The sequence below is a fragment of the Kogia breviceps genome, chromosome 7, assembly GCF_026419965.1.
Source record: "Kogia breviceps isolate mKogBre1 chromosome 7, mKogBre1 haplotype 1, whole genome shotgun sequence".
Classification (NCBI taxonomy): domain Eukaryota; kingdom Metazoa; phylum Chordata; class Mammalia; order Artiodactyla; family Physeteridae; genus Kogia; species Kogia breviceps.
The window spans coordinates 19,485,340-19,507,026 of record NC_081316.1 but is presented as its reverse complement, the minus strand read 5'-3'; the positions used below and the strand labels follow the sequence as shown (position 1 = coordinate 19,507,026).

Genomic DNA, 21,687 nt, shown 5'->3' with positions numbered 1-21,687 from the left:
GGCAGCCCCGCAGGGGCAGCAGAGAGCTGAGCCCCGCCTGAAGCCACCACCATAAACCATGCCTGGCGTTAACCGCCCCGACGAAGAGGACATATTCAACAGAGACACTGGCAAAAGGGTAAGAAACCCCCACGCAAACCTGTCCAGGCCTTTCTGTGCGAGAGGAAAAAAGAAATAGCCTGTTCTAGGTCTTCATCACAAGATGATCTCTTCCAGACTCCCAGCTTTGGGGCTTGTAATGGGATGTGAGTATGGCAAGCAGGGAGGGTGGTGGTTACGGTATGGGGAACAGATTAACCCCTTCAGGGTCCAGGCAGATCTCCCTTATAAATTTGGGTTTTGTGGTTAAGCGAGGTTAGATTTTATGAAACATGCATGGCAAGCGTTTATATAAACAATGAGACTTGAGCAACGGACCTGTGCCTTTTTAATGGGATTCTGTAAAGAACGTTGACCCCCCGAAGCCCCACCGTGGCTTGGTGACAACAAAGTGACCCAGGGCAAAATACAGCTGGACTCATTTAAGCGACGGCTGTATAAACTCTGTGTCCTCTCCTGATTTCTAATTACAATCATCAGAGAGCAAAAGGCCAGAAAGGCTGTGAAACTTAACAGGGATCGATCTCAAATTCAAGTTAAAACAATCCTTTATGAAAATCAAACAGGTCAGGGAACTGACACAGGTCTGAGTTGACTATGGGCTCCATGGAGACAAACAGCTGCTTTGAAGCCCAGTTAACACGACAAGCCCCTTCCCAAGGGCCTCGTCCCAAGGAAGTCCCCCGGGCCCACCCAGGCTGGCTGCCTCTCCCCCTGCACCTCCCCCGGGGTGAGAGCCCGCCCCACTGTGCCCTCGTGACTAGGACGGGCAGCTGCACGCAAGCTGGGCAGGCGTCTCGGCATCCACCAGCGACGTGGAGGAGGAGGCAGGTCCGCCGGTGCCTGGCTCTTGGCGCACACACGCCAAACCTAGAACAAGGCCCTCTCGGTAGCCAGTCAGCGAGCTCAAGCTACCGCACGCAACAGACCAGGCCACCTGGCCGGGACGTAATCGACAGGCCACTACCTTTATTGAGAAAGTCTTGCCACCAAGAAAACGACAAAGGTATGCAGCAGAGCTGTGTCTCACTGCCGATCTGTGGACTGTGCAGGGACGGCACAGCGCGGTCACCCCGAGGGGCACGGGTCTATCACTGTCCTCACTTAACAGCAGGGCAAAGCCGGGCCCAGAGCGGATGAGTGGCTCACCCAGAGCACAACCAATCGGTGACAGAGCCGGGACTTTAAATTGCCGCACTGCTGTGGCCTGGCAGAGGGGCGCTGGCGCACTGGGCGGCTGGGCTGCAGGGCGGCTGCCCGCGTCCTGCAGGGCTGCGCAGTGAGTGCACGCTCGGGGGGTTGTGAGCCTGAGAGGGAGGGAGGCATCGTGGTCAACAGATCTGGCCCTCAGCGCACCGTACTCCCTCCAAGCACAGGGGCTCAGTCCAGGGTTATCTGAGAGGAAGGAGCCCCGAGCACCCTCCGTCAGGAATGCTGGGAAGGAGACAAGAGCTCCTGGTGGAAAAGCGAGTCCGTCCAGGTTGAGAGTCCAGGTTCTGAAATCAGACAAATCCACGCTGCGCTGCTGACTGACTGTGCGAGCCTGGGCACAGAGCTCGGCCTCTCTAAGCCTCGGCGTCCACGTCTGTTGAATGGGGACAACAACAGCACCTGGACCTCACGTGGGTGTTTGTGGGATTAGGAAACAGACCCGTAAAGCATTCAGCACGATGCCTGGCACAAAGTAACAGCCTCCGAACGCTACCACCTGTGACTATTAAAATCGCTTTCCCCCAAATCCAGCATCTAGGGCTCCGCTGCCATCATTCCTCTTTAAAAAACACTATGGGGAATCCCCTGGCGGCAGAGTGGTTAAGGACTCAGCGCTCTCACTGCCTGGGGCCCGAGTTCGATCCCTGGCTGGGGAACTAAGATCCCGCAAGCCTCGCAGCGCAGCCAAAAATAAATAAGTAAACAAACAAATAAATAAAATTTAAAAATGATAACAAAAAATAAAAAACACTATGTCTATTACAAATAAGCATGCAACAATTAGAAGGCAAACAAGCGGGAGCAAGGCAAACTCTTACATTTGTCCCAGTGAACAGCCTATTTCCAGCGGAACCATCAGCACATGTTAAGGGGAGGGTGAGTTTCAACACTTCCGTTAAAACGTCAGTTATTCGCACCAGTACACAACCACACGGTGTTCATTCACGGAAAACGACACACGGACTCTTCAATACTTCACAGAGAAACAAAGGCATGCGCTAAATTACTGAAGATTTTACCTTTCTACGGTGCTTCCTTAAATCACTAGGCTGACAGATGCATGCAAAGAAATGAAGAGAAACCAGATTTACTGCACACTTTGAAGTTAAAAATTCAAGGATCAGTACAGGCAAATATATTAAAAAGAAAATGACAGAACACATGTGAGATGAGATTTAGAGAAAATGTAACTGGAAATAGAACATTTTTTTGACCACAAAAGTTAAATACAATAAGCTATTCAAGATTTCCTAGAGAAACACTATACATTATTCCTCAGGAAGAGACAATTCCATTACAACATACTCAATTTCTTATAATATGGCATTCTGTATAACAAAGGGCCCTAACAGTTGTCTATTCTAAGCCAAACTTCTCTATAACTTAGTTTTTCTTAATAAGAAACATGTTATACTTTAAAATAGCAATCTAACTGATGAGGAAGTAATTGCAATACCTATTTTAACACTGAACAAATCTAACCCCCTGCTGGACATGGACGTAAAATCCTTACCTAGAATTTGATTTAAAACTTCTCAAAATAAATTTATTGATTAAAGCAGGTACCCTGTGAAAATATGTAAGAATAAAAGCTAGCATAATAGCAGATAGAGTCTTTACATTTTATGATTCATAGAAGATAATTTCATTAAAAATAGTCTAGTAAAGACATTAACTGTGCATGTTGAATAAGCTGATGAGATTTACCGTCTTAAATAATACAAGCACCAAAACCAGAAAGTACGTGTGTCAAAGAGTCCATTAATTCTACACTCAGTGGGTCATTTCTTTTATATAAGCAACAGCTCACTTATAAATTACACGTATGCTATACAGTGTGAGCAAAAACACTCTGATCCATCTACACCACGCCTGTAGCCATACCTATTACGCAGCAATACACTGAATAAAACTTACCGCTATGGGGGAAAAACACTGTTTAATGAGAAATGAAGGTAACGCAGAGACCCCACTAACGAGCCACGACCAAGCACAGACACACACTGTGGACCACAGCACCGCTGTGGAAGGGACTTAGAGGGGGCGGACGGGGAGGGGAGCTGGATGGTAAACTACAGACTCGGCAGTGGGGAGGCTGGGGTCTGGATTAACAACGATAAAACAAAGGATGATACAGGGAATCAAGAGCAATGACAGAAGCAGACACACCGTCAGCCAGTACAGAGAACCATATAACAAGGAAAAAAATACACTGAACTGTTTTTACAAATTCTCTGAAGGAAGCTAAGCATGAAACCACAAATGAAATCATCAAAGAGTTTTAAATATCAGCTAATTAGCTAATGATGTAAATTATAAAAACAGTATGCCAAAATACCACAAAATGGACTAGTTACCACTTCACGTCACTAAAATGATTCATAGTTGATTGAATTATACACTGGCTAACAGTGCAGCTAACAGGAAAATGGGTGGTAACAGAAAAAAATTATAATACAAGTGCAGTTAAAAAGCAGAATACTGTAAATATGATTTCACGTGGTAAACAGCACTGCACTCACAAAACCTAAGTACACAAGAAAGTTATAACGTGTGCTGTGGAGCTGCACACTCTCACCACACGGTCATCGCATTTCCCGATGACGAAGAGTGAGGAAGCCCCTGTGCTTCCCTGGGAGCCGCAGGGCACCGGCTTTTTTCTTTTTTAATTTTTAAATTTTTAACATCTTTATTGGAGTATAAATGCATTACAATGGTGTGTTAGTTTCTGCTTTATAACAAAGTGTATCAGTTATACATATACATATGTCCCCATATCTCCTCCCTCTTGTGTCTCCCTCCCTCCCACCCCTCTAGGTGGTCACAGAGCACCGAGCTGTTCCAGCCTGATCTCCCTGTGCTATGCAGCAGCTTCCCACTAGCTGTCTATTTTACGTTTGGTAGTGTATATATGTCCATGCCACTCTCTCACTTCGTCCCAGCTTACCCTTCCCCCTCTCCGTATCCTCAAGTCGGTGCTCTAGTAGGTCTGCATCTTTATTCCCGTCTTGCCCCTAGGTTCTTCTGACCGTTTTCTTTTTTTTCCCTTAGATTCCATATACATGTGTTAGCATACGGTATTTGTTTTTCTCCTTCTGACTTAACTTCACTCTGTATGACAGACTCCAGGCACCGGCTTTTAACCTGGTTTTTCACATGCAGAGCCAGCATGAGTGCGAGGCCAGGTGCCTCAGCAAGAGGACCAGTTTAGCTTTTTTGGTTTTGTTTTTTGACGCATGCCCTGCCCCCTCCAGTGAGGCATCGCTGGTGTAAAGGAAGACAGCACTGACTCTCTGTACGGTTTTCGAGATGCCATTAGGGCTGCCTACGTTTACTCTCGCTAAGCTGTGTCTATTCCTGAAAAATAAACACTTTCCTGTAGCTGCTGTGCCTTGCTGAGGCAATGCCTGATGTTACACAAAGGAGAACTTTGGATGAGTGCATGATGACATGCTAAGCTGGTGGTCCAAACATTAAAATTAATTTGTCATTAACTGGGGGACTGATTAAATACTAGCTGGCTTTAAACATCTTGAACCTCTGGGCATAGCAAATGCACCTGATTTTCTTCTAGGTCAACAAAGCAAGCAAGCAAGCAAGGCAGGTGTGCTGGGGGGTGTGCAGCAGGGAGAAGGCAGACACTTACCAGAGTCATGACGCCTAGCCTGTCCGCTTCCCTCGCCGCCGCCGGGCTGCGTGGGGCCCTCCGAGGGGCGGGGCGCCCGACGCCGCCACCACCGCCGCCGCCGCTGCCGCCGCCGCCCCCACCGGGAGGGGAAGAGCTGGCCCGAGAGGAAGCGGGGTACGGGGGGACGGAGCTCGCTGATCGGAAGCGACCGAGGCCGTCTAAACTCCCGCCACCCACCCTGCTCTCAATCTCCTCCGCCCGCTGCTCCGTGCTCTCCTTCTCTTCTTGTATCAACCTAAAACAGAGCAAAGGCACCCGTCACCTGCCTTCCTTGGAAAACAGAGGAGCACGTCTAGATAACAGATCCGGCTTTGTGTTCTGTATTACGATTAACGACTTACCACTGAATCTCACAAAGCTGCTTCCGATCATTCGCGTTTGATTTTGCTTATTTACACTAAAATTCTGATGGGGGCTGGGTGGCCACTCTCACTGCATCATGCGATATTTAAAATGTACAATTTTTACCTCCCCTGTTGTTACAGCAAAGCTGCATACCTGTCTCTCAATTTTTTTCAACTGGAAATTGGGAACTCTGATATAATCAAAAAAGCAATTCATAAAGCAATTTGGAGTTTCTAATCTCAAGTGTCTAGACCAGATGAAAATGCTGAGTTGATTTTTATTTTAAGGTTGAATTTGAACAAAAGTATTATTTCATAAAGTGCTCTACCAGCCTCAAGTGAGTTTCTTTCTTTCTGTTTGTTTTTTGGGTTTTTGTTGTTGTTGTTGTTCCCCGACCAGGGATTGAACCTGTGCCCCGTGCAGTGGAAGGGCAGAGTCTTAACCACTGGACCGCCAGGGAAGTCCCTCCTGTGAGTTTCTGGATTTATGTCAACCATGCTGCATTACTCTGGAATTCAAGGTTAACATTCTTCTCCCTGAATGTGTACTGGATGGTTAAACAGCAGTCTGAATATTTGATTATGCAAATACAATTATTTTGATATTAAAATACCGGATCCTGGTCATAACCTTTCCAATTTAAGTTCTACTTATATATCCTGAAAGTATTTTCTCATTTTTGATAAGTCGATGGGCAGAATTTACCATTTATAACAGGTCAAAACCTGTTGCATAAGGAAAACATCACTTTTACCTGGCAACACGCTATAAAAATAAAAGTATATAATTGTTTCATAGTTCCCGCAGGGATGGGGAAAGACAGTCTTTCAGAGCTCATCTGGGTTCAAACACGGCACACGAAGAAGTCAGTCTATGAAGTCAAAAGTGCAAGCAGGGCTTCCCTGGTGGCGCAGTGGTTGAGAATCCGCCTGCCGATGCAGGAGACACGGGTTTGTGCCCTGGTCCGGGAAGATCCCACATGCCGCGGAGCAACTAAGCCCGTGAGCCATGGCCGCTGAGCCTGCGCGTCCGGAGCCTGTGCTCCGCAACGGGAGAGGCCACAAAAAAAAAAAGTGCAGGCAGCACAACCTACTTTTGCCATTTTTGCCGTTTATTCTGCGGCCTTTCCTCTCTGGCCCCCGTTCTCTGCAGGTGGGAATGGGCACCTCTGCCTGTGTTAATGTGACAAGAGCTATCTGAGCAGCAACTCTGACCGGGTCCACCACAGGGTCACCGGCCTGGGGCTGCTCTGCGCGTGGACCTGGGACAGGAGGTGTGGCCATGGCAGACCTGACACGGGGCAGGCCTCAGGGTACCCGGTCACACTGCCGCCCCCAGACCTCAGGCCTCCCGATCACTACAAGGCAGTCCTTGGGAGTCTATTCCCTGTTTTGCAAAGTAACTATTACAATTGCTATGACAGTTTCTAAAGAAAACATCTTAAATACACTGATGAGACTAAGAAATACCCAAACACACATCCTTTGACCACTGCCTTTCAAGAACCAATTTTCACATTATGTTAATTTAAAAGCAAAACGCAAGTCCGAGTGGGAGTCTGCCGACCCGGAAACCCCAGCTCTTCTGCTCCCGGTGTCTCTGGGCCACACCCCGCAGAGCATGCGAGGCTCTGAGGGACCCACAAGAGGGCGACCCCTCTGTGCCCGAGGACGCACGGGCCGCCGGGGGCATCACCTCGGGGCTCAGAGCTGGGGGGACACGCCGGCTGGCAGAGGCTGATGAAGGGTGCCCTCACTTCCTGCGGCACGCCCACCCTCACCTGCCCCTGCGCCGAGCTTTGGCCTTTCTCCCGGTCGGCCACCCCACCACCCGGCCCTGCCCCGGGAAAGGAATCCGGGGAGCAGGACTTAAAATTCTTAGAACAGAACCGAAGTAAGTTTTCTTATCGTGGGACACCTAGGCTTGTCTAAGCAGCGAGCAGCCCTCATCAGAGACACCGTGTCTCCGGGGAGCCAGGCACGGGCACACGCACCGGATCTCCTTGTTGATGGCGTCTAACTGCTCCTGCAGCATCATGGCCAGGGTCTGGGCGTCGGCCTGCCCGCCGGGCGACAGCAGAGTGGCCGGGCTGAAGAGGCTGTCCCCGTCGCCTTCGCCGTCAGACGCGTCCACGTCGCTCTCGAATGCCTGGGCCACGTTTGCCAGCACGCTGGCTTGCTGGGCGCGTTCCCAGTCCTGCTCGTTCAGCGTCTGCACCTGTGCACCAGAGGCCACGTCTCAACAGCCACAGTCACGGCAACTTCAACCTACCAGCAACTTAAAACAATTTCACACAGAAACCCAGAAGACTTTGGAAAAATGGGTCACGCTGAGAAGACACTGCCATCTGTTAAGTGAGCAGCGTTTAAGAAATGGGCAGGAGGAGAATCTATTTCTGAGACGGCCTGGCAACATTCACGTCCTAGCCTGGACCGGAGGCAATTCTATGACGTTACTCACGAGGCTGAGGCGACCGAGTCGGAAACAAAAACCGGAAATTAAAAAAATTAATTCCGTGCCACCATCAGCTCGGCTGAAGAGAAGTAAAAAAAACAAATCCATCAGATCCAAAGCCACTGGGTTCACCTCAGTTGCCATAACTTTTACCAGCGTCACCAAGGAACACGGTTCTCAGAGGTTCCTTGGTCCCCCCTCTTCTGCAGCAGGCGGCAGGAGGGAGGAGGGAGAGCCGCCCCCCCACCAGCCCTCAGGGTGCAGGGAGCCGGCAGCCTAGCGGACTGCCACTCACCTTGCAAGGGCACCTCTGTGCTGAGCCCAGACCCCTCTGTGCAAGGAGAGGGGGGCGCTGTCATCAGAGCATGCACAGAAGAAGCGTGCTCGCTGGGGCTCTGTGCCGCCTCTCCTCTGGAGCTGTCTCACATCCCTTCCCTCCCCAGACCTCCTCCCGCCCCCCACCCCCACCTTCACGCTCAGCCCAGGGTCCTGCCTCCTGTTTCCCAGCCATGACCTCAGAGTAACCGTAACCGCGGGGCAGCCTCCCCAGCCCCCTGCCCCTGGGGCCTGTGCCCACGCACTCCATCTTCCTCCCAACCCTCCCCTGGGCCCCTTCAGCTGGTCCAGGATCACCTGCCATCACTCCTCCTTCCCTGTGGCTAATCCTCGTCCTAGGGGCTCATTCCCAACAGCCTCAGGATGTCCACTCCCTCCTCTCTCCTTAAAAGCACGCAACAGGACCACAGAACTCTCCCTCCACGGCTCCTTCCAGCAACCACTGCGTCTCCCTGAAAGCTCCCCAGGGCAGCCTCTCCTCCGCCCCTTCCCTCCTCCCCGTCTCCCACTCTCTGCAAGCGGGTGTGGCTCCAGGGGGCTCCGTGGAGCCCGCAGGACTAAGTCCCCTCCCCCACGCTGCCCGAGCAGAGCATCGGAGCATCTGGCTCACCGGGCCCCGCCCTCCCGGGCTACACCTCACCCTCCTGCAGCCCTTTCTCAATCTCCCAACCTCTGAATCTGGGGTGCCCCACGGCTCTACCTTGGACCTCATCTCTCTCTCCACAGGCACCCACCGGGTGACTCTATCTGGCTCATGCCTTTAAATACCACCTGTACGCCCATGACCCCAAGTCTACCTCGAGTTGAGAGCTCTCCCGGGTCCAGGCTGGAACACCCAGCTGCCGACCTGACACATCCCCTTGGACATGTGCTGGGCCTGTCCACCTGAACAGGACCGAGGCCCAGATCCCAGCCTCCCCCGACCCGGCTATCTTCCTCACAGCAGGAAACAGACCCCAGCCTTGAGCTGCTCCCGGACCGCCCCCAGGACTGCCCCCACCCCCGTAGCCTACATCCAGTGCACCAACCCCTTCTGGCTGGCACGACTGTTACCTCCGAATGGCTACTTCCCCTCCCTTCCTCAGGTCTTTGCTCGAACGCCACCCTCCTGGAGACCCTCGCTGGCCACCCTGTTTAAAAAGTATTATTCCCCTCCTTGTTTGGCAACTCGGGTACCCTTGGTTTCCTTTCCCTACTTATCACCATCTGACAGGCTGTGGTGATTGAAAAATCCGTCCATGAATTCTTTAATTCCCCCTCCCTTCAAGAGACAGAGGGCAATTCTTCCCCGACCCCCGTGAGTGAGGCCAGGGCTTCGCAGCTCACTCTAACGATCAGAACGCAGTGGAGGCGAAGGTGTGCAGCTTGCGAGACTGCGTCATGGAAGGGCTCCCCCCCGCTCTCTCTCAGAGGGAGTTCTGAGGGAAGCCAGCCCCATGAAGAGGTCCACACGGCAAGGACCGGGGCCCTCTCGCCAACAGCCAGGTGAGGGAGTCTGAAAGCGTGCCGCCCAGCCCAGGGGGAGCCTGCCGGTGGCGGCGACCTCAGGAGGCCCTGAGCAGGGCCCATCCCACTAAGATGCTCCCACATGCACACGAACTGTGGACTATTAAATGTTCACTGTGAAGCCACTAAGCTTTGTAGTGATCGGCTATGTAGCAGTAGATAAAGAATACACACAGCATATTTTATTTTACTTTCCATTCACTGCTGCGTCTCTCTTCTCACTAGGGTGTGCATGTTGGGGGGGGGTGCAGGCATTTTGTCTGTTTTTAATTCTCTGCTGGAGCCCCAGGTCTGAGGATGCCTGGCCCAAACTAGCTGCTCACTGAATATGGGAGTTCAAAATACAGAGACGTGTATTAAAAATATATGCCGTGAAACGCACAAAAATATGAAGGCAGTTGAACTTCCAAATGAGAATTCTTCTCACTACAAGAGGATGAATATGTGTATTCATTTACTCTCAAGGACCTCAAACCTGTGCTAATCAGAACTGTGCCGTGCCTTACAGTAGGTCACGTGTTACCAAAACTTGTTCTTAAAAAAAAAGCTTGCCTTAAAAGTAAACTCTTAGCCAGAAAAAGGAAAATGGGGGGAGGGGAAGAGAGAAAGCGACCCATCAAGCTTTGTTTCAAAACAGTCTCAGAACCGTAGGGTGAGGAGGCAAGTATCTCACAGAGCGCTCGCCCAGGGATAGGGGGCGGGGCGGGGCGGGGGCCTTGCCTTGGAAGGCTCGTCGCGCAGCGCTGCCAGCCGGCCTTTCTGGGGGCGTCGCAACACCGCGCTGCTGCTGAAGGAGTCCGAGGGCCCGTCTGCCACGGGGAACCTGAAATCTGGGACGCTGCCCAAGTGGGGTCGGCTGAAACACGGGGGAAGAAAAAGGTCATTATTAGGAGAAAAGTGACCTCACTTTGTTGGCCAAGCCAGAACCTGTCAACTTGGAAAATAAGTGATGTCACAGGAAAAGGTCGCCCAGGAGGGCACCGCTCTCCTGCTCCAACAGCAACCCGCCGCTTGCCCCACCAGCTGGAAAACTTCCACATCCGGGAAAACCAGTGCAGACACGAGGACATGCAGGTGACGGGGACGGAATCCAGCTGTCTGCGGTGTGCAGGGGTCTGTGGTCCGCCTGGGACCCTGCCCTCAGGTCAAGGTGTTGGGCCCGGCACCTGCTCTGCTTTTTCCTTGGCATCGCGCCTCCCCTCTGGCCTTCAGCTGCTCCCTCCTCTCCTGTCTGGGTCGGGATCCCCAGCGTGAAGCCTATCAGTCACACACCCCTCCGCCTGGAACACCGGCTACACCGCTCACAGCGCCTCGGACAAAGCAGCAGCAGAAACCCCTCTGAACCACGGCTTAGAGCTCGGAAGGACTGGTGTTTCCGAATCGAAAGCAGAGTCCTGGGTGTAATGAGATTAACGATCAAGACTCTAGGCTGAGGAAGTCCCAGAACAGGTGGTTGGGGCCCTGAGCATGACGACAGAAACCCGGTCAGCGTCAGCGGAGGCGAGGCCCAGCCTTGACGGTGGGCCCACCTGCACTGCAGGCCCAGCGCAGGAGCTGCTCAGCCCTTGTCTCTGGGAGGAAGGGTGGCGCCTTCACGTGCAGGAGTCCTGAAATCTGGGAAACAGACCCTACTCCCTACTCCCCCGAGGAGGGTAAGCATTCCTCACACCCTCTGCAGAGCGGCCAGGACCACGTGCTAGCTCAGCCTCCTCTGGCTCAGCACTGCTCGACATTTTTAAAAGAAATGCCTCCAAGTGTTGCATAGGATTTATCCCTTGTTTGCAGGAGATCAAAGTCTGGAATCTCCCTTGAACCGCACCATCTCTCCCTTCCCCTCCGGCCTCATTCCGAAGGAAACTGCTCCTTCTTTCTCAGCATGACTTCTACCAAATTGCTTGGGGGCCACAGCACACTTTGAAATCAGGTGAAAGCTACGACACAAAATCCCGCACGTGCTTTTGGTGGCTGGCAGATCCTCTGAAGTCCAGACACCCCTGGGTTCTGTCGCCCCGCGGCAGTCATTTCCCAGTCTCCTTACGGAGGAGCCCAGCCACCATCTTTCTCCCCCACTCGTCAACAGAGGCTGGCTTTCCTCCCAGAAGATCTCAGAGACAAGGTGACCGATCTCACTGTGAAGTCCTGCCGAACAAGCCGAGCCTGCCGTGCCTACGAGCCATCTTTTCAGTCCTCCCTCTGCACCCCGAGGCCCCACTCCCTGCCTGCTGTGATCTGTCTTTGCCCATTTCTACCGCTCCCGACCACCTCTCTGCTAAGCCACTTGACATTACACCTCTAGAACTGCCTCCTTGAAACATCCCCTCCCGCAGTACCCAGCCCCTCCAGCCCACTGTCTTCAGAGCACAGGGTCCGCCTACAGCCCCCACTGCGCCATCAGAGCACGGAGCCCACCCCGCCCCCCTGCGCCACCAGAGCACGGAGCCCCCACCGCCCCCCCTGCGCCACCAGAGCACAGAGCCCCCCCCCGCCCCCCTGCGCCATCAGAGCAAGAGCTGCTTCCTCGTCCTTCACTTTCACTGTCACACATGGCTCTGGTGACCATGCCCAAGGCTTTTCCATTGAAAACCCCCACAACTGTGCCAGCCCTTCGGTTCTGGCACCCGCACCCCCTTCCTCACTCAAACTCCCCAAAGCGTAACAGGCTGTGTCCACCTCCTCCTCCTCCAGGTACCCGCAGGGTCCCCCTCACACTCACCTCACCTACCCTGTGAGCAGGGCTCTGCCCCATCTTCCTCCAACCCTCACCCCTCTGTCGGTAAGCACGCACACACACTCCTTGAAATTCTACCTCCCAGTGGTTTGGGAGACAGGGAAAGTCTCTGGCTCTGCCTCTATCTTCCTTGATTTCTCTTTTTTTCTAAGAGGTTCAGCAAGAACCCTAGACCCTGACGGTCCCCAACGTTTGCAAATGCTGAAATATGTGTATAGGCTCTGAACTGTCTCCTAAATCACCATTCAAGGAGGAGTCTCTTTCCTACGGACGAATGAATGTCACCAGTTAAGCTCTTCAATAACTTTTGCTAAAGTTTAACTCTCACTTGATGACCATTTTCCACAAAGAAAGCAAAGAAAAATTTAAATAGCTTAATAAGAATTACTGCCCCTGTAATGACAAGTAAGAAAAAAATCAGGATGCTGAGTAATTTGCTCAACTCATTCACAAGCCAGGTGATTCCTCCCACGGCAGCCAACGCCAAGTCATGTCTCAATAAATTTTAAAATGACTACAAGTCATTAACCTTCTGCGATTCTTAAGAAACATCAGTGTCACAGTCTGTCAGGTCCCTCAAATGAATACACCCAAATATTAACAAGCCACCACCCTCCTTCCAAACCGCCTCCTGTGGTTTTGAGTCTTGTCAGTAATGTGACTGCCACTGTCCTAGGTACTGAGCTCTAACCTTAGGAAGGCTGTTTTACTCTTGCCCCTAGCCTGCCACCGAGCTACAGGCTCCTTGAGGCGCGACCATGAGCTATACCCACCCAGTCATACTGTCCACGCAGCCGTGACGCCCTTGTATACACACGACAGTGCTGAGCAGAGCTGTGTGCGACCTGGGGAACGTCCTACCTGTGGTGTAGGGGAGCCCCTCTCAGCCCCGTCTGGTCCAGTTCAGCTCTCAAGGCTTCCAGGGTTAGTACGAGCTGATCCTACAAAACAGCAAATGACATAACACTGCACCTGTTGCTTTCAGGATATAAAATGACTTGTATCAAAATGTGCTCAAATGCTGAACAAAACCATAACAGGTTACATCAGCAGTTATAAATTCCAAACATTTTAATTCTGAGAAAATCTTCTCCAAGAGTCCTACAGCAAACATAAACGCTCAGACCAGTATTAACTTTATAAACCGTAGTGAACAAAAGGTTACATCTTGGTCGTAGAAAAGCTCCCAGAAGAGAAACACTAAGCCATTAACAATAATGAATTCTGAGACAAGCTGCACTTGGGGCAGGGGTGGGGGACACGGGCGTGGGATTCACTCTCCGTCGCACTCGCTCCTCTGCATTGCTTTTAGCTGTCTACACCAAGCACACATCCACTCGCGTGCCATCTCCACTCGCAACGTCGCTTCCTCACCGGGCAAAGCGACAGGCAGACTGCCAGAGTCTCTGAGTCAACGGGCAGCCTTCCTGCTCTGCGCCATGGGCCACAGCTGCCACTCGCCTCGCGTGGCCACTGAGCGCCTGAGACGCGCCACCCCAAAGCGCCAAGTGCCGCGACCAGGAGCCACACGGCAGGTTTCAAAGACTCCAGGTGGACAGAAGAACGTAAAGTAGCTCGTTCGTTTTTAGAGCAATTATACGATAAGATAACATTCTGACTACATTAGGTAAAATACAATAAAATTAACTTCACCTGTTTCTCTTTATTGTTTTAAATGTGGCTACTAGGAAATTTTAGATTACACACGTGGCTCTTATTATCTTTCTGATGGACGGCCCTGTTCCAGATGAAAGGCTCCTGCTTTGTTTCAGCTTTCAAATGAACCCAGAAAGGACTCAGAACTCTGAACCACACGCACCTGCTGGAATCTAAATCCATCTAAAATGCTAACGCGTTCAACACACAAATCCAGGAGTGCTGTGTGTGTTATAGCAGTGGACTAGCCATAAAGAAAATGTAACTCAACTTCTGCTAAACAGCTGTAGTAATTATAATAACAATGAACCCAGCTCAATTCAGCTCTTAACAGATTTCTAAACAATCTAGAGATTGAAGCACCTTATCATGTTGCATTTCTTCTAACTGCTTTTTTGCATTTTCAACTTCTCGCAGGAGGGAATTCTGAAAAAGATATAAATAGCCTTTTAGTGTTAATCCTTAAAAATGTTCCACGCACTACAGGACGGCTACAGTTCTGTTTGAAACGGTAAAGCACCGCAGGAAGGAATGGGCCACGTGAACATACTAATGGACAGATCAGGCTCCCAGAGTAAAACGCCGGCCACGAGGCCAGATGACACCTTTTAATAATAACTTGTACATAGAAAATTTCCTTCTTCACCGACTGATTCTCTAGATATAAGGAGGTCAAGTTCATGGGGTAAGTTAAACTGGTTTATACCGGCTTTCAGCTTTTGCAGTTCAGTGGTCACTCGGGAAACCGGCCCAAGTTTCACATGCAAAATTCAAATCTGAGACAAAAATATTCCTAGCTTAGGGCCGGCCCGCAGATCAGGGAGGAAGTGAGGTAACTGCCCTGCGCGGTCTCTAGTAATGCGTTTCATCATGGGTTTTGTGTAAAATAAAATGTGCCCCATAATTAGTGGTCATCACTGGTCTCTCCCAAACAAGCATCACCCCAGGTGCCAATCTCAGGGAAGATTCTTGGGCCTCATCTTTAGAGCACTGGTGCAGTCGGGACAGGTTTTCTTTTTTATCAAACCTGAACCAAAGTGTCGCCCATCAGAGCTTCTCTGACATAGATTCTAGGCTACTCCTTTACTCTGGTTACAGCTAAAGTAGTTCCATGAGGAGAGTAGCAAGAGTCCAGGCTTAGACATTTTCCAAACCAAATGAAAAGAGAGAAGGCTGGAGCTGGAATATGAGAACGCTTGTTTTTAGATGGTTAAATCTTTTATATTACATCACACAAAAGAGACAGAAATAAACCTCTAACACAAGAGCAACGAAGGGGTGAGGGTGGACCTAGAAAATTCTGGCGCAGGGGCTGATAAACTCGGCCCGTCAGCCAGGTCCGGCTCACTGCCGGCGGCACACGACCACGTCCATTCCCTTACGGATTGCCAGTGGCTGCTTTCGTGCTACTTAACGGAGCAGCATGAACTTCTTCTACTCAGCTACTCACAACTGGTAAACGCCTAAGATATTTACTGCGTGGTTGGCCCGCTAGGGAAACAGTTCTCCAGCTCTTGCTCTGGAGAGTAAGAACGATAGGCAAGTTCCCGTAGGCACAGCCTGGGCAAGGACATAACCGCTGGCGCCCCTTTTGCAAAGGGGCCTCCAGGGACGTTGCGTTAGCGCACCTTATCTTCCAGAGCTGCCATTCTCTCTTTAAGATGAAGCTGAAGCCTCTCGTTAGATTCTGAAAGAAGCTTGTCAACAGTGTCTGATAAACGTTTATTGTGTTCTTCATTCATTTTTTCTCTCTGCCTTGCCTAAAATAGGAGAAACAAACACTTATAAACTTCAGGAACAAGTATGGTCGTTATTTTTAAAGTGCCACGGAACGGACCACATGACTGGCCTATGCCCTGGCTCCCCACGCTGCCCCTCCCCCGCACTGCCGTCTCCGGTGGACTCTGCACTGTCGCCAGAACCCACTGGATCATTGCCAGAGTGGGCTGCGGGTGCGGAGAAAGGTCCCTCCCACTGCTCCTGTTGACAGAGCTCCCAGGGGGCCTCATTAGCGTGCCAGCCATGAACTGTCAGACGACTCAGGGAGCAGATTTACGTGCAGAAAACAAGCATCTTTTAAAGGGGACCAGCCTACACAAACACTGGAGCGGGAACTTCCCAGCGTGTTAACAGAAGCTTGAATCTGGATTAAGGGGGTAAAATGAATTCAACTTATAAAGCAAAAGGTAAAAAATTTCATTTTGGGGAAAAAAAAAACCCAGTGGAGATAGACTTTCACATGTTTTTCTTTATACTCTTAACGTCACCTGAATTCTTTGTAACGATAATTTATACTAAAAAACTAGAAATAATTACTGCAAGTAATTTTTAAATGTAAGAAAATTGCTAAGTCTGTGTTCTATAAAACTAGCATCAACTTCATGGTTTCAAAAGCTTATTTTCACCCCACAGCCTGAACGAACACAGAAGAAAAGTGGAGGGGACAGAAAGTGCTGACAGGCAGCACACGTCAGGGCGGGGCCCCTCGGCAGGTCTCCCTACGTTGCTGGAAGCACTAAGTACAAAGTGCTCAGAATCATGCCCAAAACACAGCAACCACCATCATCTAGAAGAGACCTAGCTCGCCGTACGCTAAGGCTGTCAGCGTTCAAATTTTAAAAAAGAAAAAAAATTGATTTATTTATTCATGTTTGGCTGTGTTGGGTCTTTGTTGCGGCGCGCGGGCTTTCTCTAGCTGTGGTGAGCGGGGGCTGCTCTTGCTTGTGGTGCGCGGGCTTCTCACTGCGATGGCTCCTCTTGTTGCGGAGCGCGGGCTTCAGTAGTTGTGGCTCGCAGGCTCCAGAGCGCAGGCTCAGTAGTTGTAGCGCAAGGGCTTAGTTGCTCCGCGCCATGTGGGATCTTCCCGGACCAGGGCTCGAACCCGCGTCCCACTGCACTGGCAGGCGGGTTCTTAACCACTGCGCCACGGGGGAAGCCCCCTCAAATATTTTTAAAGCAAAACCACTTAAAAGTTTGCTTTGAATTGCCTTAGTCATAAATAGCATCCCTATCTCAACGAGTTCTGGAAGTAATGAAGCGCACCCCTCAAGCGGTGAGAGTCGAATTCTCTGCCCAAGAGGGGAGGGCGCGTGCCTGTGTCGGGGGCAGGGGTGCCTGGCATGCGGATCTCTTGATGGGAGGCAGACGCTTTCCTTCCCAGAAGCTCACGTTTGATGCTCCGCAGTCCAGGCCCAGGAACGCCGCTCTCTGGTGGTGACAATACTGATGTCGCACGCCTGGACCTGGGGCCACCACTCACTTAATTTCCTGGATGTTCCATCTTGCCGTGTGACCAACCCTTCCAGGAAAACTCTCTCAGGACTCAGCTGATGTGAGCCTCCACCGCCACACTTTCCTGATGCTCCTTTTCATCCCAGCTCAACTATAGTTTTTCTCCTGCTCAGGAACGGCCATCCCTACGTCTACCTTTGTGTCTGGAACGATACTTCGGGATTCAGGACAAAGATCAGGCCCGCGACCTGAATCTGGGACTCCGGTGCCACAGCCCAGGCAAGCAGACCCAACACCCAGGACGCTGTGCCTGGAGTTTCATGGGCACCCCGGGCTGGCACCTCAGGCTTGTCCGAGGGGGGCCTGTAAGGCCCCACCTGTACCTGGCGCAGCTCCCGCACCAGGCTGGTCGGAGCGGCGAGCGGCCTCCTCCCCGCTACACGCCGCCCGCGCGCGGCCGTGCGTGCGGTGGGCACGCCGATCAGCAGACGGCACGCACACGAGGCCGCGCACTGAGCGCGCACGGCAGGCGGGGGTGCGGCGAGGCGGAGAAAGGGGCGCCGTGCCCTGCCCGCGCCGCGTGCCCAGGGCCGGCTCGGCGCTCGGCCCCTCGGCCCGGACACGTACCCGCTGCAGCTCCTGATGCTTCTCCTCCAGCTGGGCTTCCATCTGGCGCAGCCTCTCCTCGATGTTGCCGTGTCTCTCTTCGGCCTGCCGGCAAAGAATGGTGTCAGCTCGGCTCACAGGCGCCCTTCCTGACAACACGCGGGGTGCGACGGCAGTAGCAACAAGCAGGGCGTGCTCCGCGCGGACCGCGCGCCCCGTGCTCAGCGCAAGGCACGCGCTGACGTCTGCTCGCACGTCCTGCGTGCCGTGCGCGACACCGGGAGGCAGTTCACCCTCTCGGGCAGGTGACTGAGGCGTGACAGGCGCCGGCGGTCGACTTGAGAGAGAAGATGGGCTCCCCCCGCCCCGGGTCCCACAGCCGTGGGCTGTGTTTTCGGCCCGGCCTCAGGCTGCTCTGGGCGGGGCAGCGTGGGAAGCAGGAAGCGGCAAGCACACAAGAGCAATGTGCACATTCTACCTTCCTAAGCTGGGAGGTAAGTTCAAACAGTTTAGCTTCCTTAGTGGCAGAGTTTCCAGAAGACAAAAGGTCAGACTACAAGGCCGACCAGGGACAGGAGAGAGGACAGGGGAGAAAAGAAACCGAGACTTTAAATGCAGATCACGAAGGAAAAGGAGCGCTTCTGTTACAGCTGTTAGCGGTGAACTTGCTCTAAGGAAGGTCTGCGAGCACCTGACGCCATTTGCCCACCCGGGTCTGTCCGGCCCCCTCAGCAGCTCGCTGAGCTCCGGGCAGGCAACACAAGACTCCTGACGGATGCACCAGCACAGGCCAGGGCCCGCTCCTCTGGGCCTGGCCAGCGCCTACTGGCAGTGCAGGGCCAGGCCTTAAAGACTGGGCCGTCGGCTGGTTGGGCGCTTCCTCCCCCACGTGTGGACGAGCCGCCCCCAGCGCCGCTGCATCACCCGGACACCCCCTCTCACCTGCCGGCTCTCCAGGGATGGTGAGGCTGTGAGGGCAGGGACCGGGTCTTGCACAGGCCCCACCATGATTTGTGGAGCCAGTGAACGGATAAAGACTCAAAGACTTGTTTATTACGAAGTTACTTTGGCAGTCTTCAAAGGAGAATGGGATTTTCCTATTTCTGAGAAAAACTACCCTGCTCTTACACAAAGCTTCTATCCTAAGCTTGGAGTCGCCGACCTAAGTAGCTCCGAGCAGCAGTGACTCCGAGCTGACGCGCCCTGGGGACACACAGAACACATGTGACAGAACGGGACGGAAAACAATGCGGAGGCGACACAGAAGCAGGGTCATGTCTGGCACTCAAACTCGTTCCAGTCTCAGACAGCACAGCGCGGAAGACAAGTCTGAGCTGCTTGGGGGGCGACAGGACCACAGGGCTAAGGCGGCCGCAAGGAGGCCCGGGCAGCACCTTGGAGAGCGCGGCCGCGCGCTGGGCCAGCTCCGCCTCCACCTCGGGGAGGGTCTCAGCTCGCCGCAGGGTCTGGTGCAGCTTCTGCTCCGCCAGCTCCAGGCGCTCCTGCAACTGGCGGTTTTTATCCTCCGTCTACAGGATGAGAGCGAAGCGTCAAAACGGGGCAAACGGTTCGGCCATTTCCATTTCTAATAGTCTACTAAATTCGTTCTGATGGAAGCACAGCTGTTTTGGCAGCTGCTTCATTCACAGTGAAGTTTTTCTTTCTGTGAAGAGCGCACACCCATTTTCTCGGGCTTGATTTCAATGTGCAAAACACCTCTTGCCAAAGTATTTGCTCTTCCTAAATACCTCCAAAGGAGTCTTAAAACACACACACACACACACACACACAAGTTCCTATACATTAAAGCAAACCCGTTTTCTGTAGGAAGCTTATTTATTCTTATTGACAAGTTAAGGAAAGAAGGGTTCAGTACTAACCCTTCTCAAAACATCATCAGAATCATCGTTTAGAGGGAACCCTACTGACAACAGGCTGCCACGGGCATGTAAGCCAAAACACAGCTTTCATCTCCTTTGAAATCCAGACTTGCTAAGAGTGTGCCTAAAGGAATACTGGTCAAGTTTTAGCTTTGGAAACGTAGGGTCATTCTTTTAGAAAATCCTCTTACTCCGAAAAATTTAGACAGATATTTCTTTCTTTAAAAAAGGGAAAATGTTAAATCATCTATAAGCTCAGTTCCTGAGAGGTTACTTGTTTCTATGCAGCTTTCTTCTTTTATCTGTGTGCATATTATCTCTACGTACATATACAAACAACAGATTATGCTTTAAAACCCTCAGAAAATAACAGCACACGGGACGTAGTATTTTCTGATCTGCCTGTTAAAGTCATTATTTTGAGCATTTTAATGCTCTTAATTAGCATTCCACACCGTAAGTTTTAATGGCTTCCCAGTATTTTATTTTTATTTTGGGGCCACTGATACACTTTATAATACACCAGACAAACTCACTTTGTTTTTCAGAAGCCAGGTTTGGTTTCCCTGGTTAACTCTTGGTTACCGGAGGCCACACAGAAACAGCAGCAAGTGAGGCTAACCAAACCACAGGAGGTACAAACCTCACTACTCAGACTGCGTCTCTCAATCTGCCATTTACCACACTGACCCCAGTTACCAACAGGCAGCCAGATGCCTTGAAGTTCCTTGCCGCTCTCTGCTCTTTTGGTAAAAATGCTAACAAGCAACAAAAGAGCCAGGAGTGCAGCTCCACAAAATGGTTATACCAGATCCTAAAAAATGAAAACCTGTAAGTTGCAGAGTCACCCACAATTTTTTGAAAATTTATTTTATTCTAGTACAGTTGATTTACAATGTACACCACACTTCTGAACATAATATTCTAAGATCATAAAAACTTTACACTGGGACTTGTTTTCCAACATGGAAGTCACAGGAAAAGGTCTTCCCCCCTTCATTAGTAATTAATTAATAAAAGCCAGACAAAATTCGAGAAAAACCACTACCTGTCGATGCATAGACTCCTTATTCGCAATTTCATTTTCCAGTTTATCGTTGAGGTCGTGCACAGAGGTGGCTTCACGCTGTGCTGCGAGGTAGCGTTTCTCGAGAGTAGTGACTCTCTCTTCCATGTCTTCCTTCTGGGCCATGGCCTATGTCGGGCATTTCAGAGGGAGAGAAGGGAAGTAACCAATACGTGACAGACGGGTGCACTAGGAGAGAGGACAAACTGGGCTGAATCCTAAGTTTCAAATCAAATACAAAATTACTGTCCTCAAAATTAAATTGATAGACATGCCAGTTTTCTCCGATGTGAATGAAAACGCACCTACCTCAAAGATCATAAATATTCACCAAGTAATCAGCACTCATCTGTCTTTTAAATTTATTTTTTAAATATTTATTTATTTTGACTGCACTGGGTTTAAGCTGCGAAACGCAGGATCTTTGTTGCAGCCTGTGAACTCTGAGTTGCGGCGTGTGGGATCCAGTTCCCCGACCAGGGATCGAGCCCGGGCCCCCTGCGCTGGGAGCGCAGAGTCTTCCCCGCCGGCCCACCAGGGACGTCCTAGCACTCTATCTGTCTTAATACTATGTCTGGCCACTCAGTTTACCAAGCTTATTCTTTTCTACATAATATTACCAAAAAAAAAAAAAGGAAAAAGTATAATAAAGTATCCTGTTATTGCAAGAATTCCAGGAGGGGGAACGTATCTGCCATGAAGACAGGACCTCTGTTTGCCTCACGATACAGGTGGAGATACAACAGTGAGATATGTGTCTCATTTTCTTGGGTAAAAGTTGGATGAAATCTCATCCAATTACCACAGAATTAAAGTAATAATATTAACAAATGGAAACAGAACTCAAAGTTTAATACAACTGGGGACTTCCCTGGTGGCC

The 21,687-nt window shown here is 51.2% G+C and overlaps 1 protein-coding gene across 14 annotated transcripts in view; it reads right to left on the bottom strand.

The window, feature by feature from the left end:
- The window catches only part of PPFIA1 (PTPRF interacting protein alpha 1), an 85,218-nt gene that overhangs the window by 25,147 nt on the left and 38,384 nt on the right, over positions 1 to 21,687 (bottom strand). For 8 of the 14 annotated variants that reach the window (XM_067037795.1, XM_067037800.1, XM_067037797.1 and 5 more), the window contains 10 exons: positions 20,790 to 20,936; positions 19,256 to 19,390; positions 17,883 to 17,966; positions 15,653 to 15,784; positions 14,388 to 14,450; positions 13,230 to 13,309; positions 10,361 to 10,496; positions 7,338 to 7,561; positions 4,958 to 5,234; positions 2,331 to 2,360 (listed from right to left, as the gene is read on the bottom strand). In XM_067037795.1, the coding sequence (XP_066893896.1) occupies positions 2,331 to 2,360; positions 4,958 to 5,234; positions 7,338 to 7,561; positions 10,361 to 10,496; positions 13,230 to 13,309; positions 14,388 to 14,450; positions 15,653 to 15,784; positions 17,883 to 17,966; positions 19,256 to 19,390; positions 20,790 to 20,936 (1,308 nt within the window). Of the gene's footprint in view, positions 1 to 2,330; positions 2,361 to 4,957; positions 5,235 to 7,337; positions 7,562 to 10,360; positions 10,497 to 13,229; positions 13,310 to 14,387; positions 14,451 to 15,652; positions 15,785 to 17,882; positions 17,967 to 18,339; positions 18,415 to 19,255; positions 19,391 to 20,789; positions 20,937 to 21,687 lie in introns of all 14 variants that reach the window. The other 6 variants (XM_067037798.1, XM_067037799.1, XM_067037802.1 and 3 more) reach the window with 2 other exon arrangements.